The sequence below is a fragment of the Syngnathoides biaculeatus genome, chromosome 3 (genome assembly GCF_019802595.1).
Source record: "Syngnathoides biaculeatus isolate LvHL_M chromosome 3, ASM1980259v1, whole genome shotgun sequence".
NCBI classification, from domain to species: Eukaryota; Metazoa; Chordata; class Actinopteri; order Syngnathiformes; family Syngnathidae; genus Syngnathoides; species Syngnathoides biaculeatus.
Genome location: NC_084642.1, coordinates 21,768,336 through 21,783,715, shown reverse-complemented (window position 1 = coordinate 21,783,715; position 15,380 = coordinate 21,768,336). Strand labels below are relative to the sequence as shown.

The 15,380-nt window shown below is 39.8% G+C and overlaps 1 protein-coding gene and 1 long non-coding RNA gene across 5 annotated transcripts in view; both read right to left on the bottom strand.

The window, feature by feature from the left end:
- Positions 1–5,176, bottom strand: part of LOC133498484 (uncharacterized) — a 74,898-nt gene extending 69,722 nt beyond the window's left edge. For 3 of the 4 annotated variants that reach the window (XR_009794327.1, XR_009794330.1, XR_009794329.1), the window contains exons 1-2: positions 4,603–5,176; positions 1,202–1,341 (exon numbers count right to left, since the gene is read on the bottom strand). This is a non-coding gene — a long non-coding RNA (uncharacterized LOC133498484). The remainder of the gene's footprint in view (positions 1–1,201; positions 1,342–4,602) is intronic. The other variant, XR_009794328.1, reaches the window with a different exon arrangement.
- A 4,945-nt stretch (positions 5,177–10,121) lies between these two features.
- phospho2 (phosphatase, orphan 2) lies at positions 10,122–15,355 on the bottom strand. Its single transcript, XM_061814814.1, has 4 exons — positions 14,947–15,355; positions 14,728–14,854; positions 14,557–14,651; positions 10,122–12,130 (listed from the first exon to the last, which is right to left on the bottom strand). Exons 2-4 carry the CDS (start codon positions 14,796–14,798, stop codon positions 11,541–11,543), a joined length of 756 nt encoding a protein of 251 aa, XP_061670798.1. The 5' UTR covers positions 14,799–14,854; positions 14,947–15,355; the 3' UTR covers positions 10,122–11,540.
- Between the last annotated feature and the right edge of the window lie 25 nt (positions 15,356–15,380).

The following is a 15,380-nucleotide window of genomic DNA, read 5'->3' as shown; positions in this document are numbered from 1 at the left end:
CTCGCGAGGATAAGCGGCAAAGAAAATGGATGGATGGACAATTGAATAGAAAATAACAAAAAGGTAATTTAATTTCACTTTTTCTTCTTTTAATGTCACAATTAAAAAGTACATTTTCCATAATATGTCTATATTAATTGTATTGTTTAGGGTTTTTTTATTTGTTAATTGTGTTGTTAGATTTTTCTTCATTTTCTGAGCTAGTTTTGATCACTTTTAATTCGTTAGTAACGGTAATTTCCGGCCAATAAACCGTGACTTTTTTCACATGCTTTCGACCCTGCAGTTTATGCACAATTGCAGCTAATTTGTCGCAAGGGAGCACTCGGGCGGAAAAAGTAAGAGTGAAACCGAATATACAATATGTGCTGAGGAAGTGACTTTTACCAGTCCGGCCCTGTTAGCGCTACGCTAGCATGTTACTGTCATGTCTCAGTGATTTTTACCGGTATGTTTTTTTAACCAGCCCTGTTAGCGCGGCGCTAGTGTTAAACTCTCTGTGTTAGGTCTTTGTAAATATCTCATGTTTCAATGTCGGTTTACATGTGGGCACTTGCGGTGTATGTACAGTCCTTTACAAATATACTGGGTGAGGCTTATAACCAGGTGCACTGTGTAGGCCGGCAATTACTGTAATTAGTTTTCTTCATTTGTATTTCATTCACTTTGATTTGCAAATTTTCATTCATTTTGTTGGTAAAATAATCTATTTTTATTTGTTTGATTGTTTCATTCAATTTGGTAGTTTGTTGGTTTCCTTCCTTTCCTTCGTAAATGTTGGTGTTACTTTCTCACATGTGATTAACTGGTTTGGTTAGGTTTTTAGTACTCGATGTTAGTTTCCTTTGTATCTTAATTTGATCATTTCTTTTGTGTTTTTAGTTTTGTTGCATCAAAACTGCAAAGTTAATACCTCCAAAACTTGGAAAAAGCCATGTCATCTTGCCAGAGGGACAGGGGCAAAATAAAGTATTTTCACTTTTCTTTTTTATAATACACTGGAATTGTGGACAAGCGGGCCACTGACTCTGACCTTAGACTCACTGTGGTGGGTCAGACATCTGCCTCAAACTCACTAGCTGGTTTTGAGTGGGGTGTTACAATTCTGAATTTGCCTCCTCTCTGAAATGTGTTTTTTTTTTGTGTGTGTATATATATATATATAAAGCGTAGCATAGCGACAAAAACAAAGCTGACCTACCTGCAAGCTAACTGCAGGCTTCAGTTCCACCATCATGCCAAGGGAGTGCTCCAGCAGACTGGACTGGATCAGTGCACATTGTCAATGTTGGACATGGAGGACTGCACCCATCGCCTCCAGGGGAAGGACAGGAAGTGACTCTGTCATGACGAGGACACATGTACATCTACATCTATGTACATCTACAGGCAATTACTGTATATAGTTTTTCATGGTGGGTGTCCTTTACATGCAGACTTCTATTATTCGCGAACAACCAGGAGAACGCTGTAGATAGTTGTACACTACTTGATGGTTTTGTTTTAGTTCTATTAGTATTCGTAGTTCCATGAGTTTTGTTTGTTCATTAATCAGTTGGTTTCATTACTTGGTTCCTTTAGTTCTGATTTTGTTTCTTAGTTCCTCTAAGTTCATTTGTTTATTTAATTTTGTTATCCAATTATATTAATTTTGTATGTCACTTTCATTAGTGCTCTGATGTCCTTATTTAGATTTCTTAGTTATACTAGTTTTGTCAGTCCTGTGAGTTATACTGTTAAATTGGTTTGTTCTGTTGTGTAAATTGCTTTCTTAGTGAATTCCATTACTTTTGTTAATGTGTGCCGTGGACTTGAGTCGGATGACTGAGACTCAAGTCAGACTTAATTACTTATTTGATTACTTCAGACTCAACTTAACAAAATGTTCCAAGAGTTGAAACCTGACTTGTATTCAAACACCATTGACTCCTGACTTCACTAGGACTTGAGCTCATTGACTTAAAAAGACTTGCTACTTTTTTCCAAATCACTGAGAAACAAATACAGCCACATCACTCTCAACAGAATTCCATGCCACTTACTGTTTTACTACAGGATATTTATGACATAAGAATAAAATTACTATTTGCAGTGGATATGACTCAGATGGAACCCCCCCATGAGATTAATAATAAACCTTTCACAGAGCACTTTTTTTTCCCTAAAGTTAACATCTTGATAGGCCCGATCATGGAGAGAAATTGGCCACAAGGTCACTCTTTTCCACACCATCTAAAGTAATGGTTTGAACACTCATACACACACGCACGCACACACTCACTGCAACATACAGTGCATTGTTAAAGTATTCAGCCGCCTTGAACTTTTCAACCTTTCGTCACATTTCAGGTTTCAAACATAAAGATATAAAATTGGAATTTTTTTCAAGAATCAACAACAAGTGGGACACAATCGTGAAGTGGAATGAAATGAATTGGATATTTTATACTTTTTTAACAAATAAAGACTTGCGTGCAATATTATTCAGCCCCCTTGCATTAATACATTGTAACGCCACCTTTTGCTGCAATTCCAGCTGCAAGTCGCTTGGGGTATGTCTCTATCAGTTTTCCCTATCGAGAGAGTGAAATTCTTGCCCATTCTTCCTTCCAAAACAGCTCGAGCTCATTGAACTTGGCTAGTGAGCGTTTGTGAACACAAGTCTTCAGCTCTGCCCACAGATTCTCGATCGGATTCAGGTCTGGACTTTGACTTGTCCATTCTAACACCTGGATATGTTTATTTGTGAACCATTCCATTGTAGATTTGGCTTTATGTTTTGGATCATTGTCCTGTTGGAAGTTAAATCTCCGTCCCAGTCTCAGGTCTTTTGCAGACTCCAACAGGTTTTCCTCCAGAATGGTCCTATATTTGGCGCCATTCATCTTCCCATCAATTTGAACCATCACCATCTTCCCTGTCCCTGCTGGAGAAAAGCAGGCCCAAACCGTGAGGTTGCCACCATGTTTGACAGTGGGGATGGTGTGTTCAGGGTGATGAGTTGTGTTGCTTTTACGCCAAACATATCGTTTTGCGATGTGGCCAAAAAGTTTGATTTTGGTTTCATCTGACCGGAGGACCTTCTTCCACATGTTTGGTGTGTCTCCCAGGTGGCTTGTGGCACACTTTAAACAAGACTTTTTATGGATATCTTTGAGAAATGGCTTTCAATAAAGGCCAGATTTGTGCAGTGTTTGACTGATTGTCGTCCTATGGACAGACTCTCTCACCTGAGCTGGAGATCTCTGCAGTTCATCCAGAGTGACCTCTTGGCTGCATCTCTGATCAGTCTTCTCCTTGTTCGATGTGAAAGTTTAGAGGGACGGCTGGGTCTTGGTAGGTTTGCAGTGGTCCATTTCAATATGATTTCTTTCACAGTGCTCCTTGAGATGTTTAAAGCTTGGGAAACCTTTTTGTATCCAAATCCGGCTTTAAACTTCTCCACAACAGTATCTCGGACCTGCCTGGTGTGTTCCTTGGTCTTCATGATGCTCTTTGCACTTTAAACAGAACCCTTAGACGATAACAGAGCAGGTGCATTTATACGGAGACTTGTTTACACACAGGTGAATTGTATTTATGATCGTCAGTCATCATTGGATCATTCAGAGATCCTCACTGAACTTCTGGAGTAAGTTTACTGCACTGAAAGTAAAGGGGCCAAATAATATTACACGCCCCAGTTTTCAGTTTTTTATTTGTTAAAAAAAAGTATAATATGTCCAATAAATTTTGTTCCACACCACGAGTGTGTCCCACTTGTTGTTGATTCTTGACAAAAAATGAAAAATTTATATCTTTATGTTTGAACCCTGAAATGTGGCAAAAGTTTGAAAAGTTCAAGGGGCCCGAATACGTTCACAAGGCACTGTAAATAAATGTGACAGTTAAACAAGGTACATATTCTATGAAGTACTGGAAAAATACACAGAAAGGAGAAAATTTTCCATAACAATAACTTGCAACAACAAGAATAAGAATAATGTTCTATGCAAACTAGTTCAAAGTTCAGAAAGTCAAAAAAATGTAATTAAAAATTAATGTATTCAAAATTTTGAATTACCGTAATTTCTCGAGTATAATGCATCCTGAAGTATAATGCGCACCCCGAAAGTTGACCTAAAAAATCAGGAAAACACCTCTACCAATGGTCAATGCGCACCACCAATTTGCTGCTACCCATATGCTCAAAATATTGGGAATTATCTGTATTTATATTTTGTTAGGGTTGTACTTGTATTGTTTTTCATAAAACTATCTGTGCAACAATCATTAAAAATAATAATTGTGCACGTGCTGATGTAGCCGTAATATAATCTCGGGACAGGGCACAGGAATAATTGTCAGAACAGAATCCCTCAACCAACTAAAATAAATGCTCAATGATGGCATAACATGTTATTAATACTGTTGATAACACATATTACAGTCTTACATAAATATTTAACACTGTTTGACTTGAACATTGTTTGGATTAAATATGTGTGCATAAAACGTTTGTGCGTGGTGCAGTTTATCCTCTATACATTACACATCTTTGGCCAAGACATTAAAAGCAACATCTGGCTCATCTCCAATCTGAAAAATATCCATTGTAGCTACCTTTGGTGAGTTGGTCCAGTTCTGGTTCCTCCTGAATTCATAAACAGTGATCCTGTTTTGCTCTCACAGCGTGTCATCCTCTCTGCGATCCATGGCGTTTGTGAGGAAACGTTTTTTTTTAATCCCAAGAGTTTGGGTTCCACAGCGCAGCCTCTTTCCTATGGCGTCAGGTGGGTATCAAAACAACGTGAGCTCAAACTACGTAGAAACAAGGGTAATGGGCACATTTTTTTTTTTTTTAAAAAGCGACCATTTCAATTCTGTGCACTCTCCCATTTATTTAATGTCCCCATGGCGCTCGTATTACGTAGTTTGAGCTCACGTTGTTTTGATACCCACCTGAAGCCATTGAGGCAAGCTATCATTGTTTCGGACCGCGGCGCTACATCCGGGTTGGGGATGTCATCGGCACGAGTTGTGACACATTTCTTTTAAACGCAGCTGCACAACTACCTGTTCTAGTCGACATTTTTTGTCTTGGTTTAAGTTAAAACAAACTCACGGGCCGTCGTTTCTGATCTTTGTTGCAGCTGCAACAAACATGCTATGCTAAGGATGGTAAAATGCAAGCTACCCGAGGAGGTCATAGAGGTCAGGTTGAGGGCCACATTACCGTAACATATGTAAATGTGTAACAGAAGACCTCGAATATCATATCGAAATGTATATGTATACCTTTTTTTACCACTCTATGTACCTGTATACAATTATATAATGTGATTGTATTTTTTATTTTCATCCATACCAATAATGCGCTCTTTTAATTTTTTGAAAATATTTTGGGAAAAATTTGCACATTATTTTCGAGAAATTACGGTATGTTCAGTGTTCCTTTGTTATTTCACAGTTATTATGATTAATTCTTCTTATTATTTGAATGTAGTATTACCATGAAAATACTGGCATTTTATTATCCTCTTCTTGCCATGTAATCAGTCCATAAAAGAAACCAGCTGCAGCTTTCGCAATCTCAAAACCATAAAGACTTGGTCCCTGAATTGTCTTTTTTTTTAATGATTAAAAGGAAAAACACAGGACTTTTGTCCTTAATTGCGAAAACAAAAACATGGAACATAGTATGACAGCCACGATCGTGAACTGACATTGATAACTTTGCATTCCCAGCAGCTGTAACCAACTAAATTAATAAAATAATTTAACTTCTCTAGTCCTATATTCCAAAACAAAATCAATTCCATCTGACAATACAATCACACAGGGTTTTAACAAAGGCATTCTGATACACATAATTTTCCAAACAAAAACTCATCCTCCCCCATCAACAGAGTGTCCCGTAATGTTTAATGGCGGTGCACTGTATCAGTTGGAGGATCCAGCATTTATTCGCCGACATATGAAGGCTCATATATTGTGTGTTGAGCCGGGTTTAAATGGAAATGAATTTTCGTTCGAAAACTGTTCTCTCGCGCCCGAATGAGCACATTTGCATTAACGATCATCAGACAGAAATGAAGTACAGTACAGGTAAGTTCAGCTCGCCAAAATATGTGCTCATTCATTATCTTTGGTAGATAGAATACTGGCAATGAAATTATTGCGGAAAAAAAAAACAACAAAAACAAATCCAGATTGCATCACAATTGACTGCTTGGGTTTACTGTTATATACATATATACTCCCCCCCCCCCAAAAAAAAAGTCCCGTCCCCACCTGTGTGGAGTTTGCATGTTCTTCCTGTGTCTGTTTGGATCTTCTCAGAACACCCCGGTTTCTTCCCACATCTCAAAACCATACACTAATTGAAGACCCTAAATTGCCCTATGTGTGATCGTCAGCGCGAATGGTTGTGATTTTGCCCTGCGATTGGCTGACAAACAGTTCAGGGTGTTCCCTGCCTCCTGCCCGATGACAGCTGGGATAGCCTCCAGCGCTCTCGCGGCCCCTGTGAGGATAAGCGGCTCGGAAAATGCTTGGATAGATGTTTAATGACTAAAATCATGCAGATCTCTTGAACTTGCACAACTTTTCAAAACACAAAGGACAATGGACAAAGTCAATTAAGACTATTTTGTGTGATTATTGGGTTTGTTTATTTAGCTGAACTTTAAAGTAGTATTGATATGTTTCACCTTATTTGAATCTTTTGAAGAACACAGTTCTTGTGCTCAGTCGGTTGTTTACGCTAATTTGATGCAACAGCACCATTTTTATTTGTTTTTCGACAAGTTGCTGCTGTTTTGCAGAAAATTGGGATTTAGAGTTTTTTTTGTTACAAGTCAAAGACAGGATTTTATAGATTTTGCAAAGAAAATATTTACATTACATTTGTTGGAAAATTGATTGCACTATTAAAGATTGATTTCTGAAAATCTCATATTTTATTCCATGACACATCAGCCTCCATGAGTACTGAAACAGGTTACATGAACCCCTTTGTACACTTTTCCAGAAAAAAAAATTACCACAAAAGAACTTGATGGGTTTAGCTGGTGTTGCATCGGAACCCTTCATATACATGTGTGCGTGTTTTTGTTTTTTTGTTAATTCACTTTATTTACTGATCACCACACAGCTACCATCTATTTGACATCCATTCTACATCTCATCTCGAGGTTTGTGGCGCTGGTGTGTTAGTGTATGATGCAATGTTGTGTTTTGTCCAAAGCAGGAATGTCAGGGCTGGCCTCGGGTCTTTCGTCACTTTAGTATGCAAATGAGGCTCTTGGCCTGCTAGAATTTACAATTGGCTTCTTTAAATATTCATTTAGCCCCCCACACATGATCAAGGCTCTTGTGCTGACATGATGCATATAGTACATGCTCACACACCTCGTCGCTGTTTGGCTAGTGCATTTCTTCTATGTAATGGTGCGCTCACTGTTAATAACTAATAACGGTCGATTGAGAGGGTGTGTATGCGTAAACAGTATATTTCTGTGTCATAAGTAAAGGTTTGTATGGAATATGTTTTCCCCTGATCAGAAAAAACAGCCCTTTTTGCTTACTTTGGGTCTCTTTGTCAGATATCTACGTTTACAAACTCAATTGTAATGAAGTTGGGATGTTGTGTTGAACAAAAACAGAAAACAATGATTTGCAAATCACGTTCAACCTATATCTAATTGAATGCACTATCAAGACAAAATATTTAATGTTCAAATTGTTAAAACAATTTTTTCGCAAATAATCATGAACTTTGATTTTTATGGCAACAAGCTGTTCCAAAAAACCTGGGAGAGGTGGCAAAAAAATACTGAAAAAGTTGTGGAAAGCTCATCAAGCCTGTTTGGAACATCCTACGTGTGAACAGACTAATTGGGAACAGGGGGACGCCCTGATTGGGTACAAAACGAGTTTCCCTGAATTGCTCAGTCATTCATGTCATGGGACAAGGTTGACCTCTTTGTGAACAAATGCATGAGAAAATAGCGCGTTTAAGGACGATGTTCAATGACGTACAATTTCAAGGAATTTAGGGATTTCATCATCTACGGTCCATAATATCATCAAAAGGTTTTGAGAATCTGGAGAGATCACTGCATGTAAGCGGCAAGGCTGAAAAACCAACATTGAATACCCGTGGCCTTTGATCCCTCAGGCAGCTCTGCATCAAAAACCAATATCATGGGTAAAGGATTTAATGTAACCACATAGGCTCAAGAACACTTCAGATAACTACTGTCAGTAATTACAATTCGGCACGACATCCGTAAGTGCAACTTAAAACTCAACTATACAAGATAAAAGCCATTTATCAACAACACTCAGAAATCCCGCCTGCTTCTATGGCCCCAAGCGCATTTAAGATGGGCTGATGCAAAGAGGAAATCTGTTCTGTGGTCTGACGAGTCCGCATTTCAAATTGTTTTGGGAAATTGTGGACGTTGTGTCCACCAGGCCAAAGAGGAAAAGAACCATCCGGCGTGTTACGGACACAATGTTCAACAACCAGCCTCTGTGATGGCATGGGTAACTTAAACCTTTATGAAGGCACCATTAATGCTAATGCAAAGGTACATACAGGTTTTGGACAAACATGTACTGCCATCCATCAACATTTGTTTCACGGAGACCCCTGCTTATTTCACCAAGACAACGCCAAACCACATTCTGCTCCTGTTACAACAGCGTGGCTTCATAGTAAAAGAATGCGGGTACCACACTGGCCTGCCGTCAGTTCACACCTGTCTCCTATTGAAAATGTGTGGCACGTGATGAAGCGTAAAATATGACAACAGAGACCCAGGAAAGTTGAACAGCTTAAGCTATACATCGAGCAAGAATGAGGAATAATTCCATGTACGAAGCTTCAATGATTAGTGTCCATTTGCTCCAAACAGTGTCTCATCTTTCTTGATAGAGTAAAACACACACCAGTGCAGTCGTCACTGTCCTCTTGTGGTTAAAAATACACCCTATCTTGAGGAGTCACCTCTGTATACAGTGCGACCTTCTAAATGAGTGCTGACTGGACAAATAGATGAGGTGCCAACAAGCTGCTGCCTGGTATCCAGCTTTGCTCCTCTCAGCACAAACATCAACTGCCGTTGACACCATTAAAGATGACGTGGCAGGCAGGTCGACTGGCCCAACACCAGGTGAGAATGAGAGAAATGGAGGGAGCTGGCAATGAGGATGAAAAGTTTTTGGACACTAATTGCTTCTGCCGTGCTCGTAATTAAGGCCGCAGTTAGCATATAATAAAAGTTCAGCCTCAACAATGTGTTGCTTTAATGGGGTGAAGTAATTAACAAAAGATAACTACATCTAAACACTGAATAGCTAACTGCTATCATGGTCTCAAGAACCCTTTGGTGCCTCAACATCCATTCATTTTCTATTCCGCTTATCCTCATTTGGGTCAAGGGTGAGCTAAAGCCTAACTGAGCTTTTGAACGCAATGAAGGGGACCGGACTAGTCGCCAATCGTTGGGCACAAATACTCAAATTCCCACTTGAGGAAAAGTTTGTGTTTTCAATTAACCTAACATGCATGTTTTTGTAAGAGAAACGCACACAATCACTGGGGCCATTGCCTGAACCAGGTGCGATAGTTAAATTATCAATACCGGTACACTTCAACATTTACTGCAGCTCACTGCTTTTTGCAATGATGCATAGAACACTTAGGACTTAAAGTACTTTGCAGCAACCATCTTATGCTGCAATTATTTAAGATTAACCATTCTGCTGCCTAAACAAGCTCCAGTAATAAAATACTAGAGTACCCAAACAGTGACTCACAATATGCCATATACGTTCTTACGGTCAAATGTTGTAATTTATTAGGCTTGGAACGCATTATTTCTTTTTCCATTCGTTGTAATGGGAAATATTGATTCAGTTTTCCAACAAATCGCTTCTCGGACCGCCTTCTGGAACGGATTGTGGTCGAGAACCGAGGCTGTACTGTGCAAAGTTGGCATGACGATTTAAGTGTTGGTAGCAACCACCAGTGATTGCTTAAGACATGAACACTTTGATGCCTAAACAGGCCACTGTTGGGATACAGTAAAAAATATATCTGAGATACTGGAAACAGATTTGTTTTATTTTATTCAAGTTTGCTTGTGGAAAATTAGCAAGGACTTGGCTTAGGTTGCTCCAGGATATGACTTTGGCTCACAAAACATCCGTCTGTTTTTAGTACTTGGCAGCAACCACCAGAAGACGCCATTACTTCAAGCCTGGCTGTTTTTAATTGGTGCAACCTGTTTAAGTTGCAGTTTTCAATTATCAAAGTACCATGATATTGACTGTACAGTTTTCCATTGTCTTGGGCCACCGATGTGAGTTTTTAAAATTATGAGCATGTTTGATATTATTTATCTTGCCTTGTGTTGGGAAGTTGACATACACTTGTCGTGTGCATGTGTGATTTGATTCACTCCCTATTGGTTGACAATTGTGGGAAATTTGTGACTGTCACGAATTGCCAGTGCGCGCATAACCCAAAGCATGACAGTGTGGAATAATCATTCATTCATGCGTCTTCCTTTTAGCTTATCCTCACAATGGTTGCAGGTCGTCATATAGTTGGAGCCGATCCGAGCAATCTTCAGGCAGGAGACGAATAACTTAGAAACTATATACAACTTCAGTTGATGAAGAGCGCGTTGGCATCGGAGATGAACACATAGTGGAAACACTTGTTGTGCAATGTGAAGGTTTTATGAACTGCAAGATCAAATAATGTATAAAAAAATATTTCCAATTGTTTAATTTATGAGCCCTAAATCTATAATCTATTAAAGTTTAACTTGTCAAATAGAATTATGGAAATAAACATTATGATATTCTATTTTTGGGGGAAAAGGTGTATATGTAATTGAATCCTCGTTTGAAAGCCCAGCAACTACAACGGTGCCACACATGCTGGTGTGTCATATAAATTTATTTCATGATTTAGGGAAACTATGAACAAAATGATCCAGATCCAACATACCATCCACGCTATTAAGAGGACTTGGAGCAGCACTTTCAGATATACTGTACACTCAAGTCAGCAGCAGGTTTGAAAGTAAAATGCCTCTCGCAGGTTGTGCGTGAAAATTAATAGATATTTCTACATTCCGCCATCGATCGGCGCAAGGTGGTCATGTCACATTACAGCCGTTGGGCAGTTGGTGAGCGTATATGGGTCAGGTGTCCGTCAGCAAGCTTTCTGCCGCCAGCAGCTGTCGGAGGCTGGGCGCAAGCGAGGGAATCAAAACGTGCAATTTGTCGTTTCACCTTCCCAGCCGCCAAGACTTACTGCAGACTTTGGAGTGCGCATGAGGTAACACACCTAACTCTTTGGGAGAATGTGTGCAAGGCTGGATATGAAAGGTGACGCTTTTGCTTTAGGGTTACTCCACCCAAAATGCATCCATGACCAAGAGGATGTGCAAATGATAGAAGTGGACGGCAGAAAGGGCACAGTGAAAAAAAAACGTGTAGCTCCACGCCTGACTTAAGCATATGGAAAACTATTGTCCTTAAAAACTTGTGTGAGCCTCAACCTTCTGTGAGTCCAGAATTACATCCATTGAGGAGCTCAGGCTGGCTTGTAGCTCATGTAGGACTTGGGTTCCGCTGCTCCAGATGACAACTTTGGCTTTCACAGCATCCTTCTCACCCTCCAGCAGCTTCTCCAGGGCGTATCCCTTCCTAGGCAAGACTACATCGCGCCCTCTCAGACAACAGGCCGGGCAGAGATCATTGGCGCCATCGCCCACATAGAAAATGCGGCTATACTCGTCTTGCTTGGCCAGGTATCCTTCCAGAACTTTCCGCTTGCACATATTAATGGGACATCTGCAGCAGTCGTGCGTGTGGTGGCGACGCACTTCCACGCGGCCCAATGAGTTGACCGTGGCCGGGTTGGTGAACACGCGATCCACGGCTGAACGCAACCCGGCGCCACAGAGGATCCAATCGATGAAGAGTGCATTGGCATCAGAGATGACCACACAGTCCACTTTGCTCTTGTTGCGTGATATGAAGTTCAGTAGGTCGCTCATTCCCGCCGTCAAGGGGATGCGCTCCATCTCAGCACGAACACTCTCAACACTCACTTCCTGCTCGCCTGCCGGAAGAAAGCACAGTAGTGCCTTAACGTCATCTGCTCCGAGAGCAAGCCCACAACACAATTCACTCATAGTACAGTCCAGAATTGTAATTGAATTGAGAAAGCCACAATTGCCAATGAACTTTCAGCCAGAGGACAAACTAGGAGAACAGCTGAATAAATAAAATAGAATAAAAAAATTGAAAGGACTAACCTCATGAGTTGAGCCCACCCCACTTCAGTTACTGACCTCCTTCACTTGGTACACATAAACGACTACAATTGTCATGACTTTTGGCTTGACTCAATGTACATTATATTATAAAACCAGTTTATTTCAATCCATTTTAAGTTGTGTTCATACAATACCATTATATAGCATGATATTACATTTTATAAGGCGTGAACAGATTACAGTAATACATTTCAAATGATTTTCACTGGAACATCTGTCATGAGCTTGTTCACAGAAGAAATTAAACTTGTAAGTTAAGGTAGCATTGTACATGAAGGCAATTTCCAAATTTTAATTTCTGTAATTTGAAAGAAGAAAAAAAAAAATCAGGAAGGAGTCGACTTTTTCACATCACTGTACCTACTACATAACAATTACTCATATGTTCATGTTAGCACTTGGAAAATAAAGCATATTTCTGCTTACAAAAATGCAAAATGAGCAAAAATGACCCATAGTTTATACTTCATGAGTTTTTCCCCCAGAAATTGGTTTCCTGTTATGAAATTTAAAGTGTGTGTTCTTCATAAAATGTCACCCTGTGACATACCCCAACACAATGTTTTTGAGAAAATGAGTCTTGGATAAGGTTAACCCATTCTCTAACTGAATAGGCAGACTTTTACCAATACATTTTGTTCTTCAAACATCCAACAATCAGCAGGTGTGATAGAATGCTATGTGTGATGAGTAAATTTTCCCCAATAAACTGGCCACTGTCTGGCACTTTTAATTTTTTGTCCACAATCCACGCGATTATCCATACATACATTTTCCGTACATCGTATCCTCACTAAATTTGTGGGCATGCTGGAGCATATCCCATTTGAAACTGGCGAGAGGTGGGCTACACCCAGAACTGGGCACCAGCCAATCGCAGGGCACATACAAACATACACCTATGGGCCATTTAGAGTCTTTAATCCACTTACTGTGCATGTTTTTGGAAATGTGTGTGTGGGGGGGCGACAAGAGTACCCAAAGAAAACCCGCACAGAAACTGGGAGAACATGCAAACTCCACACAAACAGGGTCCAGTCAAAACACTGTGCGACCCTGCACTCAATACAAAAATCAAAGTTTTTTTTTTTCTTTTTAGAAAAATATAGTCTGAATATATACTACATTGCCCAAGTATTCGCTCACCAGCCTTGACTCACATATGATCTGAAGTGAGATCGCCTTCTTAATGAACTCATTTTGGCTGCTTGTGTCCGCAATAGTGTTCTTTCAGTCACGACTCACAGCGTGTGACCATAGGTTGGAGGAGGAGCACAGATCGATCAGTAAATCAAGAGCTTTGCCCTCCTGCTCAGCTCCTTTTTCACCAACACAGACTGATATAGAGTCCCCATCACTCCGGGGGCTGCGCCAATCCACTTGTCAATTCCCGCTCCATTCTTCCCTCACTCATGAACAAGACCCTGAGATTCTCCACACACAGCTTGGGTTCCGGTACCAGTCCTCTAAAGAGTGGTTGGATTTATCTGTTCCGACATGACTTTACCAAAGCAGTCCATAAAGCCATAAATGAGAGAGTGTGGTGTAAATGAACTTGACTGACAAGCACAGTTCTAACAACCTGATGAAACATCTTTTGAATAAATTAAGGGTCCAGACTGAGAGCCAGACCTACTCGTCCAACATGAGTGTGGAGTCACAAATGCACTTCTGGAAGCACATTTGCATTCTAATTCCCTCCCCACACTCCGAAACCTTGTGGAAGCATTTACAGAGGCTGATATAAGAGGATGTCACTGCAGATCATATGCAAATCAAGGTGGGTGAGCAAATACTTTTGGCAATTTTGTGTCGATTAAATGACCAAGGGAATTTAAGACTATTGAAATTGCATTAGCTATTTTGCAAAAAGATTCATTTCAAAATTAAAGCAATTTAATTCATTGTCAACTCAGCGACAAGCCCAGCTATGTGGAAGTTAAGCTATAAATATTATGTAATAAAATTCAAGTTTTAGGAGATGTTTCATCATGACATTGAGTGACAAGAGTTTCAGCGGAATTATGTGACTTTCATTATAAAAGTTCTAAAAATGTCTTGTCAATGAAATTCGCTCTCCTGGCAATAGTTAAGTAATGTAGAGAGTCCAAATAGCACAAAAAAATCATGATGATGTTATGGAATTTAAAAAAGATGTGAAGTGGCTACTAAAAATATAGAAACCCTCTTACAATATTGGTGTGCATACCTATATAATCCATCACCCTGCCCATGAACTCAGTCCAGTGACCTTTTCTGTACGAATTTTTCACTGTGTCCGGCAACGTCTGACCTGGAAGACACCTAAAACACAAAATGTACCTTTCACACGATGACGCATGCTTTCAATAATGAATTCATCGAAATCGTGGCTATTTACCTGATCACCCACGTGTCACTGTTGTCATCGACCACCGTGTGGTCGAAATCAAACACCATCAATGTCTTCATTACGTCTGAATGTTCGGAATTTGCCAAACTCCAAGTGACATTAAAGTGGAAGACCCCTAAACAAAACGCCGAATGTAAAAAGAGGCCGTAGTTAGTATTTAAAACCTTACTCTGAATATTATTAATGAAACGGAAAGCATATACTCACTTATTTTTTTGAAAAAAATATTTTTTTTAGATGGCCTTTGGTGTCAATGGCGAAGCTCTTCGGTCAAATCCCCACATCTCCCGGTCATGTTTAGGATATTTTTGTGTTATCGCAGACATTCATGGGCGACTAAATAGGGCTTCCAAGTGCCTTCAATCGTTTAAAAGGGAATAAAATCTGAGATTCGAGGACCAGAAAAGAAACTTGACCCATATTTTCTTGACGTCGTCTCAAGACTCACTGTGACTCACTACCGCCGCCTGTCGTAAACTATAAAATGTTTCGTCACTCAGCCAAATCGTTCGTTACTCCGCCACTTTACTCAACTTTAGTTACTCGACCTTTCAGTGATTTGTAGACAATCCAAATGATTAATGTTTCTACAAAATTACAAGTAAAAGTTTTCGTTGGTCCACGATCGCAAAACTCTCCGC

Bases quoted from the DNA above. Each gene is read 5' to 3' on its own strand.
- phospho2 (XM_061814814.1), bottom strand. From the start codon at position 14,798: ATGAAGACATTGATGGTGTTTGATTTCGACCACACGGTGGTCGATGAC. The intron at 14,652-14,727 runs GTAAATAGCCAC...TTTGTGTTTTAG, and splicing joins AGTGACACGTGGGTGATCAG to GTGTCTTCCAGGTCAGACGT. The intron at 12,131-14,556 runs GTATGCACACCA...TTCTTCCGGCAG, and splicing joins CAGGGTGATGGATTATATAG to GCGAGCAGGAAGTGAGTGTT.